Genomic DNA, 17,150 nt, shown 5'->3' with positions numbered 1-17,150 from the left:
CGCCATGTGCATTCTGTGGTTCCAAAAAGTTTTTAATGCTTCGCTGCAGAGTTGCCAGAGGAGTTGCCTGACCCACAGAGCATCTCTGGCTTCTCATTTCTTAAAGGAAAGCTCATACTTGCAGTCTGGCTTTTGAGGTATTCATACCCACATGCACTTTGTCAGGCACGCATGTATGCCAGTATCTCATCCAGCCACTTGAGATGAATGAGAAGGCAGTAAGATGGACACTAAGTAGGGAAGCATCCAGAGCGGGGTATCAGTGGCCAAAGTCACCCAGGCCTTCTAATTCTGAATCCAGGTCTCTGTCTCCAGACTTGAGATCCCACACAGCTGGCAGGGAAGCAACCGTGAGGTGCATAACACATAGGTAGAGGTGCTCAGTCCTTACCATGCTTGAGGTTCCTGTGATTTTAGCTATTTCCTCTTCTGTGGGTCAGCTTCTGGACCACTTTCTAAGAAAATCCCAGCTTTCAGGTAATTCTTCAGAAAACTCAAGTCTGTACTTATTGATTTCCTTCCATGAAATTGGCAAGTCAGCTATAGCTTTTGGTGCCCAGCATGATCAGAGATCAAGAGGTACCATTGCCAGAAGGTAGGACCCTGAGGCATGGCTTGGGAAGAGACTTATGTGAGGTGGCCTATCGGTTCCCCTGGCTCAGCCTCAGATGCTTCAAAGGAAGTGACCTCCACACTGGGAAAGAATTTCTGCACGGAGAGGATGGGGCCAATAGATGACATCAAAGATCCTTTTTGGTTCTGATGTTCCATAATTGCCCATTTCAGGAGAAGGATCCATAGTGGGGGGGAAAGTGGAAGTTAGAAGGAAAAGGCAGGGGAAGCCAGGATGATTTGGTATCCAATGCGTGTTCATTTATTTTACACTTACAAAAGAAATCGCCCACCCCTCTGCCCCATTCCCCAAAAAACAGTCTCTTTTTACAAACATTTAAAAATTAAAACCAAATGAAGATAGACAAGTTAATTTCAGTACAATTATTTTTCAATGTAGCTGTCATAATTAAGAGTTTAAATTTCCTACAAGTGACCAATGTCCAAGTGACTTATAGGGAAATCCTGATTATTGGCCAAAAGGAAAATTCCATATTACAAGTTAGCAAATTCTAGTACAAAAATAGTCCGTGTTGGAATAGCCTTTCCTTTTACATAGGTCTCAGAGTCAGTCTACTGACCGCATAATACACTTATGTTTCAGGGTTCTCTCTCTTTCACAAATGGCTCATTCGTCATAGCTGAAGCAGCACGGTGCCTGCATTGGCAGGGACTAGTGTCCACCTCGGGACCGTGCTGGAGTCGCCAGGCCTGGGAGTGCCTCACTGACCCAAGGGCAGCAGGTCAGGGTCCCAGCCCCAGCTCCGCACAGGGGTCCTGGAGGGAGGGATGAGTGGCAGGCAGAGCTTCCTCCTGCTGAGGGAGCAACAGGCCCAGGAAATAGGGGAATTCTGCCCAGGGAGCTGGGCCGGTGCTGGCGCAGGACAGCCCACCTCCTGCCAGTGTCTCCTCGTTCTTCTGTAGCCTGACGAGGTGAGAGGTGGTCCTGCGCATCGTCAGTGGCGAGGGTGTGGTCCTGCCCTTGCTGTAGCCAGAGGAGGCCTAGGCAGGCTACTTGTCCCTCAGAATATCGAGCTGCTCCTGACACTCGGTGAAGAGGCGCTGAAAGCGAAGATTCTGCCCAATGACCGGCAGTAGCTCCTTCAACAGCTCCCTCTTCCGTAGACCCTGTGGACACAAGAAGTGGCAGTTGAGTGCAAGTGTCAGTGAGGAGACCTGGAAGGTGGGGAACTTCCCTGGCCTGGCAGAAAACCTTATGTCTGCCCAACTGACCCTCAGGGACCCCCTGGAGAAACTACAGATGGATGAGAACAACTTCTCTACATGCTGGCAAGTCCCGGGCAAGCTAAAAGCCTAAGCCGGGACATGTGGGATGGAATGACAGGGAGAAGGGAAAGGACACAGTGCAAAGATGCAGCAAAGAAAGCAGGGTAGGTTCTGTTCTTCTGTGTCCCCTAAGTCGGCTGGCACAGTCACCACTGGGCCTTCAACTGCACTGATTAGTGGCCACGGTAGTTTGCCCTTCCAGACCAGGATGGAAATAGGATATTAGGGTAGAGGGGAAGGGGGATGGCCATCCAGGAATGACTGTTCCCGTATGTGGATGCTCTCTAGGGGCCTGAGGTCAAATCCAGGGAAGAAGCACCCAGGAAGCAGAGGCTGGCCTTGGTTTTACAATCCTGGGGCCTCTGCCCTTGGGCCTTGCCCAGGAATCTTTCATGCCTGGGTACACTGGCACCATGGTCTCCCTGGGTTCTCCTGCAACATGTACTACAAGGAGGGGTCTCCACTGCACAGAACCCTGAGGAGCACATCTGCTGCAAAGAAAAAACTACCAACCAACAACACTGACCAGTGGAAAGGAAGGAAGCCCAAGATGTTAAAATAAGCATGGTAACAATATAGGGAATTATAGAAAAGAACTAAGTGTAGATATGTAGTATAAGCAACATAGTCATTGAAGGAGAAGGGATTTGCAGGAGAATAGACACTGCTGAAAACAAATTTGGAGTAGAGTCAGATGGAGGACCACAGACTATGCTTGAGGAGGGAGGCAAGAGAGGGGGAAAATGTAAGAGGAGTAACTGTATAGGAAAAGTAAAGGCAGATGGAGGCAGCAGATGGGCCCAATATCTACATAATGGGTCCCAGAAGAGAGAGAGAAAGAGGAGAGTAGGAAATATTTCAGGAAATAATACAGGTCGATTTCACATAATTAAATAAAATCAAATGGCCTTAGGTTGAAAGCCTCTATGAGTGCTCATCATGTAAGATATGGAAACATAATAAAGGCCATATATGAAAACCACACAAGTGACATCATTCTCAATGGTGAGAAACTGAGAGCTTTTCCTTTAAGATCAGGAGTAAGACAAGGGTATCCACTCCCATTACTTTTATTCAATATAATACTGGAAGTAAAGCCACAGCAATCAGATAAGAAAAAGAAATAGGTGTCAAAATTGGTAAGAAGCAAAACTTTCATCATTTGCAGATGGGATGACACTATTATACTATATGTATAAAACCCTAATGACTCCACCAAAAAGCTACTAATACTGATAAATGAATTCACTAAAATCACAAGAAAAAATTAATATATAGAAATCTTGTATTTCTTCACACTAATAATGAAGTAGCAGAATAGAAAATAAGAAAACAATCCCATTCACAACCCCACCAAGAATAATAAAATACCTAGGAAGACCTGTACTTCAAAAACTGTAAAACATTGATGAAAGAAACTGAAGATGACACAAATAAATGGAAAGATATTTCATGTTCAAGGATTGGAAGGACCAATATTGTGAAAATGTACGGATCACCTGAAGCAATCTACAAATTTAATGTAATCCCTACTACAATACCAACAACATTTTTCACAAAACTAAGGGAGAAAAGTAAGATATTGGAAAAGCTGATATCTAGACATGTTAGGATGAAATATACAGAATTTGAAGATATCAAAGACAGAAAAATTCTGAAAGTTTCTAAAAAACAAGAGCATATTATCTACAAAAGGAGAGATACCAAGATACACAATAAAGTAGTGCTTATAATATACTGGAAAAAAACCTCATAACTTAAACTTTTTTACCCAAATAGGTATTCATATAAAAGGGTGTAATAAAAAGTATTCTTAGGCTTATAAGACCTCAAAAGGTTTGCCACAAGATCCACTGTGAAAATGTTTTGGAGGAAATACTTGAAGTAAGAAGAGATAAATCCAGACAATGCTAAAAGAGACATGAAAAGAAGTGTGATCAACTCTGGCTAAAGTTTATGTTAGCCTTAAGCAAATCATGAAAACAAAAAGTGTAAATGGCTTGAACTTGGTGATGGGGGAAAAAAAGCTTTTCAGATTAGATTAAAAAAAAAAAAAAAAAAAGCCAGCCATCTGATGTTAGTAAGAAACATATAAACATGGATGCAGAAGGGTTAAAAGTTGGAGAAAGATACGTCAGTTAGTAAAGAGTAAAAGAGAGCTACTATTTCATAATTACCAAGGAGGACTTCATGACAAAAACATCGCTGAGGAAAGAGAAAGTCAAAGACAGGGACAAAAACCATCCCCAGGGAGATTTTAATATACAACCAACTAGTAATGGGTCAGAAAGGCAAAAATCTGCAGACTCAGGTAATCTGAACTGAACGCTACATAAACAAGACTTAATGAATATATACAAAATGAAAACACACATTCTTTGGCACGCATGGAAATATAAGAAAATTGCTCTAAAAGTAAACCTCAACAAAACAGCAGGCATCAATCATTTAGACTGCAGATTGGCATGGTCAAATACAGCATAATATATGTTTTTGTAAATAATTTTATCAAAATGCAGCCACGCCCGCCCTTTTGTTTATATATCATGCTACAACAGCAGAGTTGAGTAGTTGTACAGAGACTGCATGGATTTGCAAAGCCTGACATGTTTACTCTCTGGTCTCTGAAAGAAGTAGTTTGCCAATCTCTGATATAGCTCATGTTCTCTAACCAAGAAGACACAATCAAATAGAACTCATGAATATAATTAATCAGTTAAGTTAATTAATGAAATTAATGTGAGTTAATTGAAACTAAAAATGACTTACAAGTGAATGGTAATAAAAACACTACATACTGCAAAACTGGTGAAATGCAGCAGAAGTGGGGCTCTTACAAGGATATTTGAAAACATAAAACATATTCTATCAGAGTACATAAAAGAATGACAACCAATTACCCGAGTCCAATTAAGGTATTAGAAAAACAAAAACAAAAATAACAACAAAAAAACACACACATACACAAAACAAATAAGAAAACAAATATAGAAAAAAAGACCTCAGAAAAGAACTTTTTATTTATTTATTTTATTTTATTTTATTTGAGAGAGAGAGGGAGAGAGAGATAGAGAGGCAGAGAAAGAGGGGGAGAGATGATCTGAAGTGGGTTCTGCGCTGACAGTACCTATAGCCTGATGTGGTGCTCAAACTCGCAAACCATGAGACCATGACCTAATCCAAAGTCAGATGTTTAACTGACTGAGCCACCCAGGCACCCTCCCCCAAAAAAACATTTTTAAAAAGAAAATGAGATAATAAAGAATTGAAACCAATGAAATTAAAAACTTTTGATAGAAAAGATGAATAAAGACAAATCATTTTTTTTAAAAGACTAAAAAAAAAACCTCTCACAAGATTAATCAAGAAAGGGAGAAATCTCCCCCCCCCCCAATATTAGGAATAAAATAGGAACATAACTGTGGATATAGACAATACAAAAAGAAATGAGTACTGATCAACAACTTTATGCCAACAAAACTGAACATTTAAAGAAAATAGACTAACATCTAGAATCTAAGGCAATTAAAAAATAAATAGAAAGTAGGAGTTAAATCTTACCACAAGGAAAATATCAGGTATATTAGTTTTGTAACCTGATGTTTAAGAAACTTCCAAGGAACAGTTTTTTCCAAACTTAAATAAACTCAAAGAACAAAAAAAGGGGAACAACTCCCAATACATTCTATGAGACAAAATAACCTTGATTCTAAAACCAGACAAATGAAAGATCCCAGGCCAATTTCACCCATGAAATCAAGTGTACAAATCCTCTAATAAATTATTAGCAAATTAATTATAACAGTGAATTAAAAATATACTATGTCTAAGTTATTGTTTCTCCAAGAAATTGAGGATAATTTAATCTTAGAAAACTTATGATTTACTCTAATAGATTTTAATATTATGGAAAAAATGCACAAGAATTGGAAAATAGGAAATAAAACAACTATTTGAGATGATTTGATTGCTTACTCTACACAGAAAACACACAACTATTCATAAAATAATAATAATAATGATAAAAACATAACAAAAATGTGTAGAAAGATCAATGATTCAAAGAAGAAATCCCAAAGGAAATTAGAGAATATCTTGAGACTAATGAAAATGAAAACCATATAACCAAGAATGACAGGATGCAGCAAAAGCGCTCATTAGACAGATATTCATAGCTTTAAGAATCTACAAAGAAAGACCTCAAATCAATAACATAACCTTCTGTCCTTTGAAACTAGAAAAATAAAAGCAAGCTAACCCAAATCAAGCAGAAGCAAGAAAATCACACATGAGTGAAAACAAAATGGAGAATAGAAAAATAGAGAAAATAATGAAACCAAAACATTATTTGAAAAGATCATCAAAATTAATAAACTTTTAGCTAGATGGACTAAGGAAAAAAGAGAGAAGACTCAAATCACAATAAGAAATGAAACAGGAGCGGGGCGCCTGGGTGGCTTAGTCGGTTAAGCGTCCGACTTTCGCTTAGGTCATGATCTCGCGGTTCGTGGGTTCGAGCCCCGCGTCGGGCTCTGTGCTGACTGCCAGCTCAGAGCCTGGAGCCTGTTTCAGTCTGTGACTCCCTCTCTCTCTGACCCTCCCCTGCTCACGCTGTCTCTCTCTCTCTCTCTCCTAGAAATAAATAAAAAAATATTAAAAAAAAAAAAAAAAAGAAATGAAACAGGAGCATTACAACTGATGCCACAAAAGTAAAAATTATAAAGAAACAACTGTAAACAAACAATTGTACATCAATGAACTGGACAACCTAGACAATATGGACAACTTTCTAGAAACATACAGCCTACCAAGATTGAATCATGAAGAAACAGAAAATCTGAACAGATCTATAACTAGCAAAGAGATTGAATCAGTAATCACAAATCTCAACAAAAAAGAGCCTATAACTGACCAATTGGCTTCATTGGTGAATTTCACCAAACAGTTAAAGAATTATTAACAATCTTCAATTGATGCAAACTTTTTTTTGACAAAGCTTAATACTCATTGCAAAAACACTCCAAAGACTAGTAACAGAAGTAAACCACCTCAATATAACAAAGGCCATATAAGAAAGTATCACATTCAATATTAAAAGACTGAAAGTTGTTGCTCCAACGTCAGGAACAAGGCAAAGATGCCAGCTTTCACCAGAGTACTAGTAGTTCTAACCAGAGCAATGAGGCAAGAAAATGAAATAAAAGGCATCCAAGTTGGAAAGCAAGAAGTAAACCTTTTTTGTTTGTAGACAAAAACATCTTATATGTAGAAAACAACAAAGGCTCTATAAAAAAATCTGTTAGAATAAGTGAATTCAGCAAATTTGCACATTAAGAAATTAATACACAAAAATCAGTTGCATTTTTGTACACCAACAGCAAACATTCTGAAAAGGAAACTAAGAAAACAATTCCATTTACAATAGCCTCTGAAGAATAAAATACTTAAAAATAAACATAACCAAGGAACTAAAAGACTAGTACACTGAAAACTAGTAGTTTGTAAGAATAGTGCTGAAAGAAATTAAATGTAAATAGTAGGACATCTTCTGTTCATGGATTGGAAGATACAATATTGTTAAGATGTCAATAACACCAAAAAGAATCTATAGATTTAATGTATTCAGTATCAAAATCCTAATGGTGTTTTTCATGGAAGTAGAATAATTCATCCTAAAATTCATATGGAATCTCAAGGGAACCTAAATAGCCACAAGAATTTTGAAAAAGAAAATGAAAGGTAGGGAGGCCTCATAGTTTCTGACTTCAAAACTTATTTTTGCTCTTCCTATAAGTGATTTGAGGCGATCTCTGCAAATGGTCACTATTCACTTGACCCAGAAAGCTCTACAAAATCAAGCAAATCAAGAGGTTCAAGGCCTCATGCTCACTTTCTGAATGCACGTGAAACTGCACAGGCATCAAGGGTATGCATATCTGAAAAGCCACCAAGTATATGAAGATTGTCACTTTATAGAAGCAATGTGTCCATTCTGTCACTACAATGGTGTTGGTAGGTACACCCAGGCCAAAAAGTGGGGCTGGATACAGGGTCAGTGGCTCAAACAGAGTGCTCAATTTTTACTACACATGCTTAAAAATGCTAAGAGGAACGCTGAGCTTAAGGGGTTAGATGTAGATTTTCTGGTCATTGAGCAGCACATTCAGGTGAACAAAACTCCCAAGATGCAGTGAACTTACAGAGGTCATGTTTGGACTGACCCATATATGAGCTCTTCCTGCCACACTGAGAGGATCTTTATTTAAAAGGAGTAGAGGGGCACCTGGGTGGCTTAGTCGGTTGGGCATCCGACTTCCGCTTAGGTCATGATCTCGCGGTTCGTGGGTTCGAGCCCCGCGTCGGGCTCTGTGCTGACTGCCAGCTCAGAGCTTTTTGTTTTTTTTTTAGTCTGTGACTCCCTCTCTCTCTGACCCTCCCCTGCTCACGCTGTCTCTCTCTCTCTCTCTCCTAGAAATAAATAAAACATTAAAAAAATAAATAAATAAAAGGAGTAGATTTTTCCTAAACCAGAAGAGGAGGTTGCACAGAAGAAAAGGATATCAAAGAAGAAACTGAACAAAAACTTATGGTCTGGGGATAAATTCCGCATAAAATAAATGCAAGTAAAAGTAGAACAATAAACCAAAAGACAATCACCCTCCAAAACAACAAAGCTAATTTCAAAACTATTGTGCCCTTTAAATTTTGAACTATGTGACTATATTACCATCCAAAATAAAATTTTAAATTAAAAAACTGAGTATTTTAATTAAAAAATGATAAAAGGGGATGAAGTAAACTGCCATAAAAAAAGCAGAACATACTGCCTGCCTGTGGAACCAGGGGCGAGCTGCAAGAGAATGTGCCTTTTGGCCTGAAGGCTGGTGTCTATACCAACTGCAACTAAGTACCACCTCACACTCTGGGCTCTCAGTATGTCTCTCTACTATTTAAAGGCAGCAGCCTGGGACACCGCTCATCACTACCTATCTGGGCATTGTCACAGGTCCTATACTGAAGACTGGTCTAACCCTTCAACATTGAACAATGATCTTTGAGAGAAAGAAGCCTGGACCTTTGGGGTCTCCTGAAGCAAACTGGTAGCTCATATCACAAAGAATAATTTCCCAGTATATAAAGAGTTCCTAGAAACCCAATAAGAAAAACACACGTACTCTGGTTTCTCTTCAGATCGCATAAATCTTTCACCTTTTACCAATAAGAAAAACACATGGCAACAAAGTATTTCAACAGATAGTTTAAAAGAGGGAGTATAAGTGGCTCTTAAATATATTAAATGATGCTTTCTACTGAGCCTCTTTGGAGGACTACTGAGTCACTATTGCTGGTTTTAAGCCTACCTTCCATCCACAGCTCCATTTTCCCAGCTACCTTGAGAACCAGTTCCATTTCAATGATCAATTCTTGCCATAAAAGTACTCAGAAAGAAACTCAACAAGAGAGCACAGTGCTCATGCTCAAATATGCTCTCACTATCATGATAAAGAGACTGTAACACAGTTTTTTTTTTTAATTTTTTAAAAATGTTTTTATTTATTTCTGAGAGAGTGAGAAACAGCAGTTTTTAAAAAAATTTTTTTAAATGTTTTTATTTCTGAGAGAGTGAGAGAGACAGCATGAGCAGGGGAGGGACAGAGAGAAAGACACAGAATCTGACGCAGGCTCCAGGCTCTGAGCTGGCTGTCAGCAGAGCCCGAGGCGGGGCTCAAAGCCACGAACTGTGAGATCATGACCTGAGCCGAAGTTGGATGCTTAACCGACTGAGCCACTCAGGCACCCCTTGTTTTGTTTGTAAAAAAGGAATAAATTCAGCATAGTGCTAAGATCAGGAGGGAATCAATGCAGCAGACATCAGGAGTTGGTTAGGTCTACACCTGCTCTAAGACTCTTCTACATACTCTTTACTGTTCACTTCCCCAGTGAGGGTGCTCAAGTTATTTGCTGGTTGCCTGTGAGGCATGGACTAACTTCTGGGAGTTTTTCTTTTTCTGAGGAATAGATGTTGCTGGTACTGGCTTCCTACTATCCTCCTTCCTTGGACTTGGGTATGAAAGTCACCTTACGACCATGAGGTAAAGTCCAAGAGAATCACAGAGATAGAGGGTGCCACCTACTTCCAGATGACTTATTTAGAGAAGAGAAAGGGAGAAAAAAAAAAACCATAAAGATTTCAGCACCATTACAAGGAGTATCATTTACTTGCAGCTGAAAGCATTTGTCATGGATACCAGAGACCATGAGCAGACCAGCTATACTAGGTAATTTACAGAAGGTAAAAAGCAGGTAGGACTACATCTTCCCTCCCCGGAAGGGAGCCCCAGGCTCTCCTGGGCAAAGCTCCAATGAGGTAACCTCCTTGGAGCTAGCACGAACAAGCAGCAGGAAGGAGTGGGAGAAAAGAGCACATGGCTAAACTTGGTGGCCTGCTAGAGCTCTCTTCCATCTGTACCATATTGGCCAAGCATGCTTACCATGAGGCTGAGAGAAAACTGCTATGTAGAGCTCCAGCTGACTGGGCTAAGGCTCCCAGAGTGGCCACTGGATCACAGACTGAAGCTCTACAACTTGGCCTGGGGAAGGGTTGGTAAGGCACATGCCAGCCTATCTCTCACCCAAGATGTCCTGTCAGGGTGTTCCGGAGGTGATGCGTGGTAAAGAAACAGCTTTACTCTTACTGGTAATTCACAACCTTTCCAGTTGAGGACAGGGAAGCTACACAAACAGAAACAGAACTTAGAGATCTAATGTGCTAGTGACAAAGGATTGAGCTGGGATGTGGAGAAGACAGAAGGCCAGAGAAGGACGCCTTTGCCTTAGGAACATTTACTGATGAGAAAGAGGCTAAGCAAGCTTCTGCCAGATTTGAGGGCCTAAGGGGATCAAAGCAGGGGCCAAAATAAAAAGTAGGAGTCCCTGGTAAGTCATCCCCCCTTATGGTGCCACCCCAAGGGGATGTACCCTAGAATAAGGGTAAACTGGAAGTAAACCAGCCCCTGCACAAATAAATGTCTGGATTTGAATTCCAAGACAGCCCAGAAAACCTAAATCCCTGAACCAGGTTGAGGGGACCCTGCAGTGCTGGTGCCTCAAGAACTGGCAGCAGCAAATAAAAGTACTCCATGAAAGAAAGTAACATTACTTAAGTCCTCAAATCATTCCTACAAATAATTTTTCAAATAACATGTTCAGGAGACAGTTAAAAATAATCAGACGTGTAAGGAAATAGGCATATGAATGAGAAACTGCAGACACCTCTATAGGCAAGAGAAACAGATCCACAAGGGCTCCTGATACCAGAATTTTCAGGTAGAAAACTTTAAAATAATTAAGCTTACTATGCTCAAGCAGATAAAAGACTAAATAGAAAATCTGGGGAGAAAACTGAAACTATAAAAAATTATACAGAAGATTTTAAAAAGAGAAGACATTACATTTCTCTAATATTGGGGAAAATGGAAAGGAAGATATAACTGAAGAAAAGAACCAAGAAAAATCTGCAGAATGAATGAAAGAAATAGACTACGGGCTTTGTAAAACTTCAAGACAATAAGAGAGGATCCCAAAAGAACTTACAAAGCAATGGAAATCAGATTTGCAGCAGAGATTTTTAGCAACAAAAGTGGATGTTAAGACTGTGGCACCATACCTTCAAAAGTGTAAGGGGAATTGACTTTGAAGGTAGGATTCTATTAACCAACCAGACTAGGATCTATTACAACAAAATAAAAATCAAATAAAACACATAGGCCAAGCACACACCACGGCCTATAGAGCCTGTGTGGTCCGACCCTCCAGCCTTTCTGACTGCAACCCCTTTCACCCTCCCATTGCTATCTGCTCAGCTATTCCTTCCACATTGCAAGCCCTGCCACCTTAGGGCCTCTGGACTTGCTGTTCCCTTTACCTGGATGTTCTTCATCCAGTTATCTGTGGGGCTTTGCCCCTCACCTTTTCTGGTCTCCGCTCAGTTAGTTAAGGCTTCCTTGATTACCCAATATAAAATAGCATCCTGAAAGTATCCCCTTGCCTTCTTTATGTTTGTTCACAGCATCCACCCCACCCAACACAATACATTTGCTCTGTTGTTTAGAATCTGCTTCTCTGCACAAGAATGTAGACCTTTGAAGGTGGGGCTTGTCGGCTTTGTTCACTGCTCACTGTCCCGTGCCTGGCCTGAGCAGGTGCTCCATCAGTATTTGCTCAGTGACTGAATGAAGCTGGGGGCTAACTTACATCTACAACCCCATCCCTTACCAACCTGTTCCTTTCAATGAACTGACAGCTGTGTGTGTAAGCCAAAAAATCTGGAGGCAACTGTATGCATACTCATTATTCTCTGTCTCTTAATCTATTCCATATCCACCCATCCACCCACCAAGTCTGGTTGGATCTGCCTCCAAAATACAACTTGAATCTTTCTCCTTTCCCCCTTTCCATGGCCATCATGCCGATCCAAGTCACCTTCACCTATTGCCAAGACTGCTGCAAAAAACAATTCCTTATTGCTTTGCTACATCAGTTCATATCTCTTCTGCTGACTGATCTAGGTCACTTCATGTCACTTCTGCACAAACTCCTCCAACAGCTCTAGCTCCTCACAAGGTCTTAATCATCTCCTTCCTGCTCATCTGTCTCACCTAATCTCACACCACCTTCTCCTTTGCCTACTATACTCCAGTCACAGCGGCCCCCCATGTACCATGCCTTCTTTGCATTCACTATCACCTCTACCAGGAGGCTCCCAGGTCTCAGCAGAGCTGGCTCATTTTTATCCCTGGGTTTCATCCTAAAAGTCCCCTTCTGAGTCCTCTCTGGCTGCTCATTCCCAGGAACCCTTGGCTTATTGCTCTGCTTATTTCCTTCTTAGCATAATATATAGTCTAAAACTATCTTGTTGAATGAATTGCTTACTTGCTCTTGTCTGCCTCGCTACCAGACTGGGAGCTCCACAAAGGCAGGGAAGGATCTTTCATCTTCTCTACTGAACAAACCCACAGCTCCTGGCAGGCAGCTTTCCTTAGCACAGGTGCATGCGTGACTGAGCACTCCCTAGGCCCCTGAAACCAAGGGCCCGGCTCCTGCCCAGGAGGGAAGTACTGGCATCTCAGTCTCTCACTGATGCTGGGGCCCAAGGCAGTATGCTGAAGAAGTCTAATGGGGAAGAACTTCAAAGCACTTTGACTTATTTTTCATTTCTACCTTCACTTTTCAAGACAGAATTCTTGTGGCAAGAATGAAAGCAGCACCTACCACTACCGTTGACTCCCACTGGCTTCCAGTGGAGTAGTGAACCGGACCCAGTAAGTCCTTGCATATTTCTCGGAGTCGGTATTCAAACCCTAATTACGGGAAAAAACAAAACAAAACAAAACAACAAAACAAAACAAAACAGAAATAGGAACACATTACAAAAAGAAATAAAAAATCAAGAATATGCTAAGTTGTTGTGTATATCAAAATAGATTGAACAAATGTTTATTTTATTGGCTGCTTTGGGCAAAAAGCCTCCTGCACGACTCTCAGTTTGGGGCACCGAGACCCATATTGCCAGACTCACTCATGAACCCACTCCCTTGACAACATATACAGTAGCCCCTCTATGTGCTGGGCCCATGGGAAAAACAAGATGTGGCCAGCTCTGGGACAAACTCCCCAAGGTGATGGGAAAATGTGGGAATTGTAGAAGGAGGGGAGTGGGCTGGTCAGATTTGTTTCAGAGAAGATGTGCTGACAGTGAGAGGAGATCAGCAGGGTCAGGAGGTACCTTCGGGAAGTAAGAGATGGCAAAGATATGAATTTAGAGTAAGGAGGTGGTGACGGAGCAGAGAAGATAGGAGAAGCAGTCACAGGCCCGTCACCTCATGGCTTATGGAGCCACATGGAGTGCCACAAATGCTGGTGGCAGAATCTGGGGGCCTGTTAGCACTGGCGGCAGCTGAAGCCATAGGGTATGATGAAATCACCCAAAGATGAGGGTGGAGAATAAGAAGGTGATGCTGGAATCTGAGGAATTATAGAAGTGAGAGGGGTCTCCGTTTAAAATTTGAGTCCTTTTATAGTCGAAGCAAGAAACAGAACGGAGGTGACTTGTGTTATTGGATCTAAGAACATATGTTGTGAAAGGTGGAGAAAGAGAAGCAAGCAGAAGTGATCCCACAAGTAGGTGCAGGCCCCAGAGGAGGCAGCGGCTTTGTGTAGGGCATCAGGATGAGTCCTGATCAACACCCAGGATGAAGTAAATCAGAGGAGTCAGAGGACAGGTATCCTCAGGGGATTGAGGTGTGAGGCCCAGATGTGATAGGAACACCCCAGCAAAGGTGTGGGCTTGGGAAGATTGATTATTTAGAAGACTCAGTGACCACATAGGCTGTGCAACCATGCAGACTGGGCGGGAAGAGAAAAATTAAACTCATCATTGGAGCAGGCTGGGGAGGGGTGAGGGGCTTTGAGTTGGTCAGCCATATTTGTTGTCATCAGAGGTGTATATATACACACAATTATGTTATCAGAGGCAATGTGAGTTCTAGGAGTGACAACTGTAGAGGATCGGCATTTTTTTTCTCTTTTCTGTACTCTAAATTATAAACCAAATAGGGAGGGTGATGTTAAAAGCAAACCAAGAAGGCCAGGAGAGGCTGTGGGGAACGATGTTATGTGACCAGGCCTGGAGATGTGTGGTCACACAGGAGTTTTGAGAGTGCTTGTCCCCAAGCTATAAACCTGGAGGACAAGCTCAAGTGGGAGGAAGGTGGTAAGAAACACCACCACACTTGCCCAGCAGAAAGATGAAAGGCTATTTACTGGAGGGCGCCCTGAGAACAGGATGTCCATCTCTTTCAACATACCTAGCTTCTGCTTGACCGAAAAGGGAAAAAGGGGTGGTAGGAGAGATACCAGGAAGGGAACAGAAGTCTTGGCAGGAAAAGCTGGGCTAGAAGGCCAAGGAGAGGTACTAGACAGCGGGCAGGCCCTTCCAGGGCAGGAGGGGCTTGGAAGAAGAGAAATGCAGGCTCAGTGGATGTTGCCAGAAGAAGCCCTTGTCTGGGGTGACCAGCTATCACTGAAGCTCCAGGGTATGAGGGAAGGCAGGAGTCTGAGTGTCTCATCTGCTCTTCTGGAGCCTGTTTATCCGAGCATCCTATGCCCCCTGCACCCCTCCCGCTGCCAATCTTCCTGGTCCTCAGGGCTTACCTGATTCAGGGCCTCAGAGCCTGTAATAGGTCTGGATGCCTGCTAAGCTGCCTTGATTACAGCTCAGGCTAATAGATGGGTGCTGAGGGCCACCTTGCTGATGGGGGAGTTGGAGGCCAGGGCCTCCGGGGGTAAACACAGGAGACAGGGAGGAAGGAGAGTGTAGAGAACCCTAGGCCACTGCATTTCTGCCTTTATTCATGGGCTTTCAGGAAGGTCATGTTGGGGTAGAAACTGAGCCAGACCCAGGAAGATGGAGGGGCCACCAGAAACCTCACCTTCATTCACAAGGTACCGAGCGTAGAGGAGGAGCCAATGACGGTACTCATGGCTGGACTGCAGTGTGAGTGCCGCCGCAACCTGATTCTCCAAGTAGGCCAGGGTGGTCTCCTGCTGCACTACATGAGGCACGGAGAAGAGTCGGGCTGCCTGTCTTCCTGAACTGCAGAGACCGTCAGAGCAAGCATCATGAGGCAGTGAGCAATGCATGGGGCAGGAGGCTGCCACCTTGTGCCCCTGGACACCAATGAGGAGCCAGTAAAGAGGCAGGTGTCAGACTCCACACTGGCCAAACCGTTCCCATGTCCTAGCCACAGGCTTCCTGGTCTGTCTAGCATCCCGGGTGCACCCACCCTATGCCTCCTATCAAGGCCCCTGAGGTGATAGGCCAGCAGCCCATTCCCCCCTGCTCCTCAAAATACTGCGCATCATTGTGTTCATGACCCATAGCACCTCAGGCTACCATCTGTGCCCTGAAGTGACAGGGCTTGTGATCCAGCACCACGTGTTATTACATAATGTGGGCCCACAATCCTTGGCACCCTCCAACCTGCCTGTGTTAAGTAGTAGCTAGGCACAGGGGAATGGCAGTCAGAGTGCAGGCCTGGGTGGGACTGTGCTTGTGTGACCCAGCCACCTCCCCCAGCAAATTGGGTCACCTACGTGGAGGCACGGCCCTGGACTATGGCTAAAGGTCCGGAGCACAGCATGGCATCCTGGGGAGGCAGGCTGCTCCTGAAGTCTGCACATTGGGCCAGGGAGTCCTGCTTGTCAGACACCAGGTTCCTGGGGAGGCAACAGCAGGAGCAGAGGTCAGGAAAACAGAAGGTCCACCAGAAAGGTTGGCAGCGAGGCCCCGACGAGCAAACACCACATGACTTGTGGTGAGAGTGCCAGCAGAGGCTGAGTGTCACTGCATTCTTTCCATAGACTGTTCATGGACAGGTTTCATTATGAGGCAAAATTGATGATGGTGAAGGTCACCAACAAGGCTCTCGCTGGGACCACTTAAGCTCCATGGTCTCAGAACTGGAGGACAGAGGCCTGTGTGTGAAGTGTGCATCAGATGCCCACCTGACTAGGGCCCACCTGGCCCAGTCCTTGGAAGCTTCCAGGAATGCCAGGCCCTAGCCTTCTTGAGCTTCTATAGCATCCCATGCAGTCAGCTTCTTGGGACCTTTCACATCTTTGCTAAGAAAAAATTCTATGCACACTTTTAAAATAGTTGGATGTCTTTATAAAAATGTGTCCAAAATACAGAGCCAACACTTCTCTTCTTAAAGAAATAGCCTATTTCCATAATTACAGTAAATATAATACACAAGAGTTTGCAAATTGGAAGAGCTAGGAATGGGGAGTTCCAATTTTTAAAAAAAATGTTTTATTTTTAAGTAATCTCCTAATCTACACCTAATGTGGGGCTCACACTCACAACCTCAAGATCACGTGTTTTACCAACTGAGCTAGCCAGGCACCTGTTTTTGTGTTTTTAACTCAAGAAAGAAATCTCAGTGGGAGGATAAACTTGTGCCTGGCAACCCTTGACAAATAAGGGCTGGAGGACAGCTGGCTTGGGTATGAAGGACCAAAGGTGCAGGCAGAAGAAGAGAGTGGCTGGTACACAACGTACATGCTTCACATGTCTGGATTAAGATCTTGGAGGAATAGAGATTTTACAAATACAGAAAAGAACTCTAAACTCCAAAATGGGCTGAGGAAAGACAGACCATGACACATGGTAAGTGACAGTGCAAACTTAC

The 17,150-nt window shown here is 42.7% G+C and overlaps 1 protein-coding gene across 4 annotated transcripts in view; it reads right to left on the bottom strand.

Moving 5' to 3' along the window:
* Positions 1-861: 861 nt before the first annotated feature.
* Positions 862-17,150, bottom strand: part of LOC120238814 (protein HIRA) — an 80,512-nt gene continuing 64,223 nt past the window's right edge. For 3 of the 4 annotated variants that reach the window (XM_039242826.1, XM_039242827.1, XM_039242830.1), the window contains 3 exons: positions 16,054-16,176; positions 15,390-15,553; positions 862-1,740 (listed from right to left, as the gene is read on the bottom strand). In XM_039242826.1, coding sequence (XP_039098757.1) covers positions 1,286-1,740; positions 15,390-15,553; positions 16,054-16,176 — 742 coding nt within the window. In that variant the 3' untranslated portion in view covers positions 862-1,285. Of the gene's footprint in view, positions 1,741-13,170; positions 13,260-15,389; positions 15,554-16,053; positions 16,177-17,150 lie in introns of all 4 variants that reach the window. The other variant, XM_039242829.1, reaches the window with a different exon arrangement.

The sequence above is a fragment of the Hyaena hyaena genome, unplaced genomic scaffold, assembly GCF_003009895.1.
Source record: "Hyaena hyaena isolate Hyena2069 unplaced genomic scaffold, ASM300989v1 scaffold_219, whole genome shotgun sequence".
Taxonomy (NCBI): Eukaryota; Metazoa; Chordata; class Mammalia; order Carnivora; family Hyaenidae; genus Hyaena; species Hyaena hyaena.
This window is presented reverse-complemented; position numbering and strand designations above follow the sequence as displayed.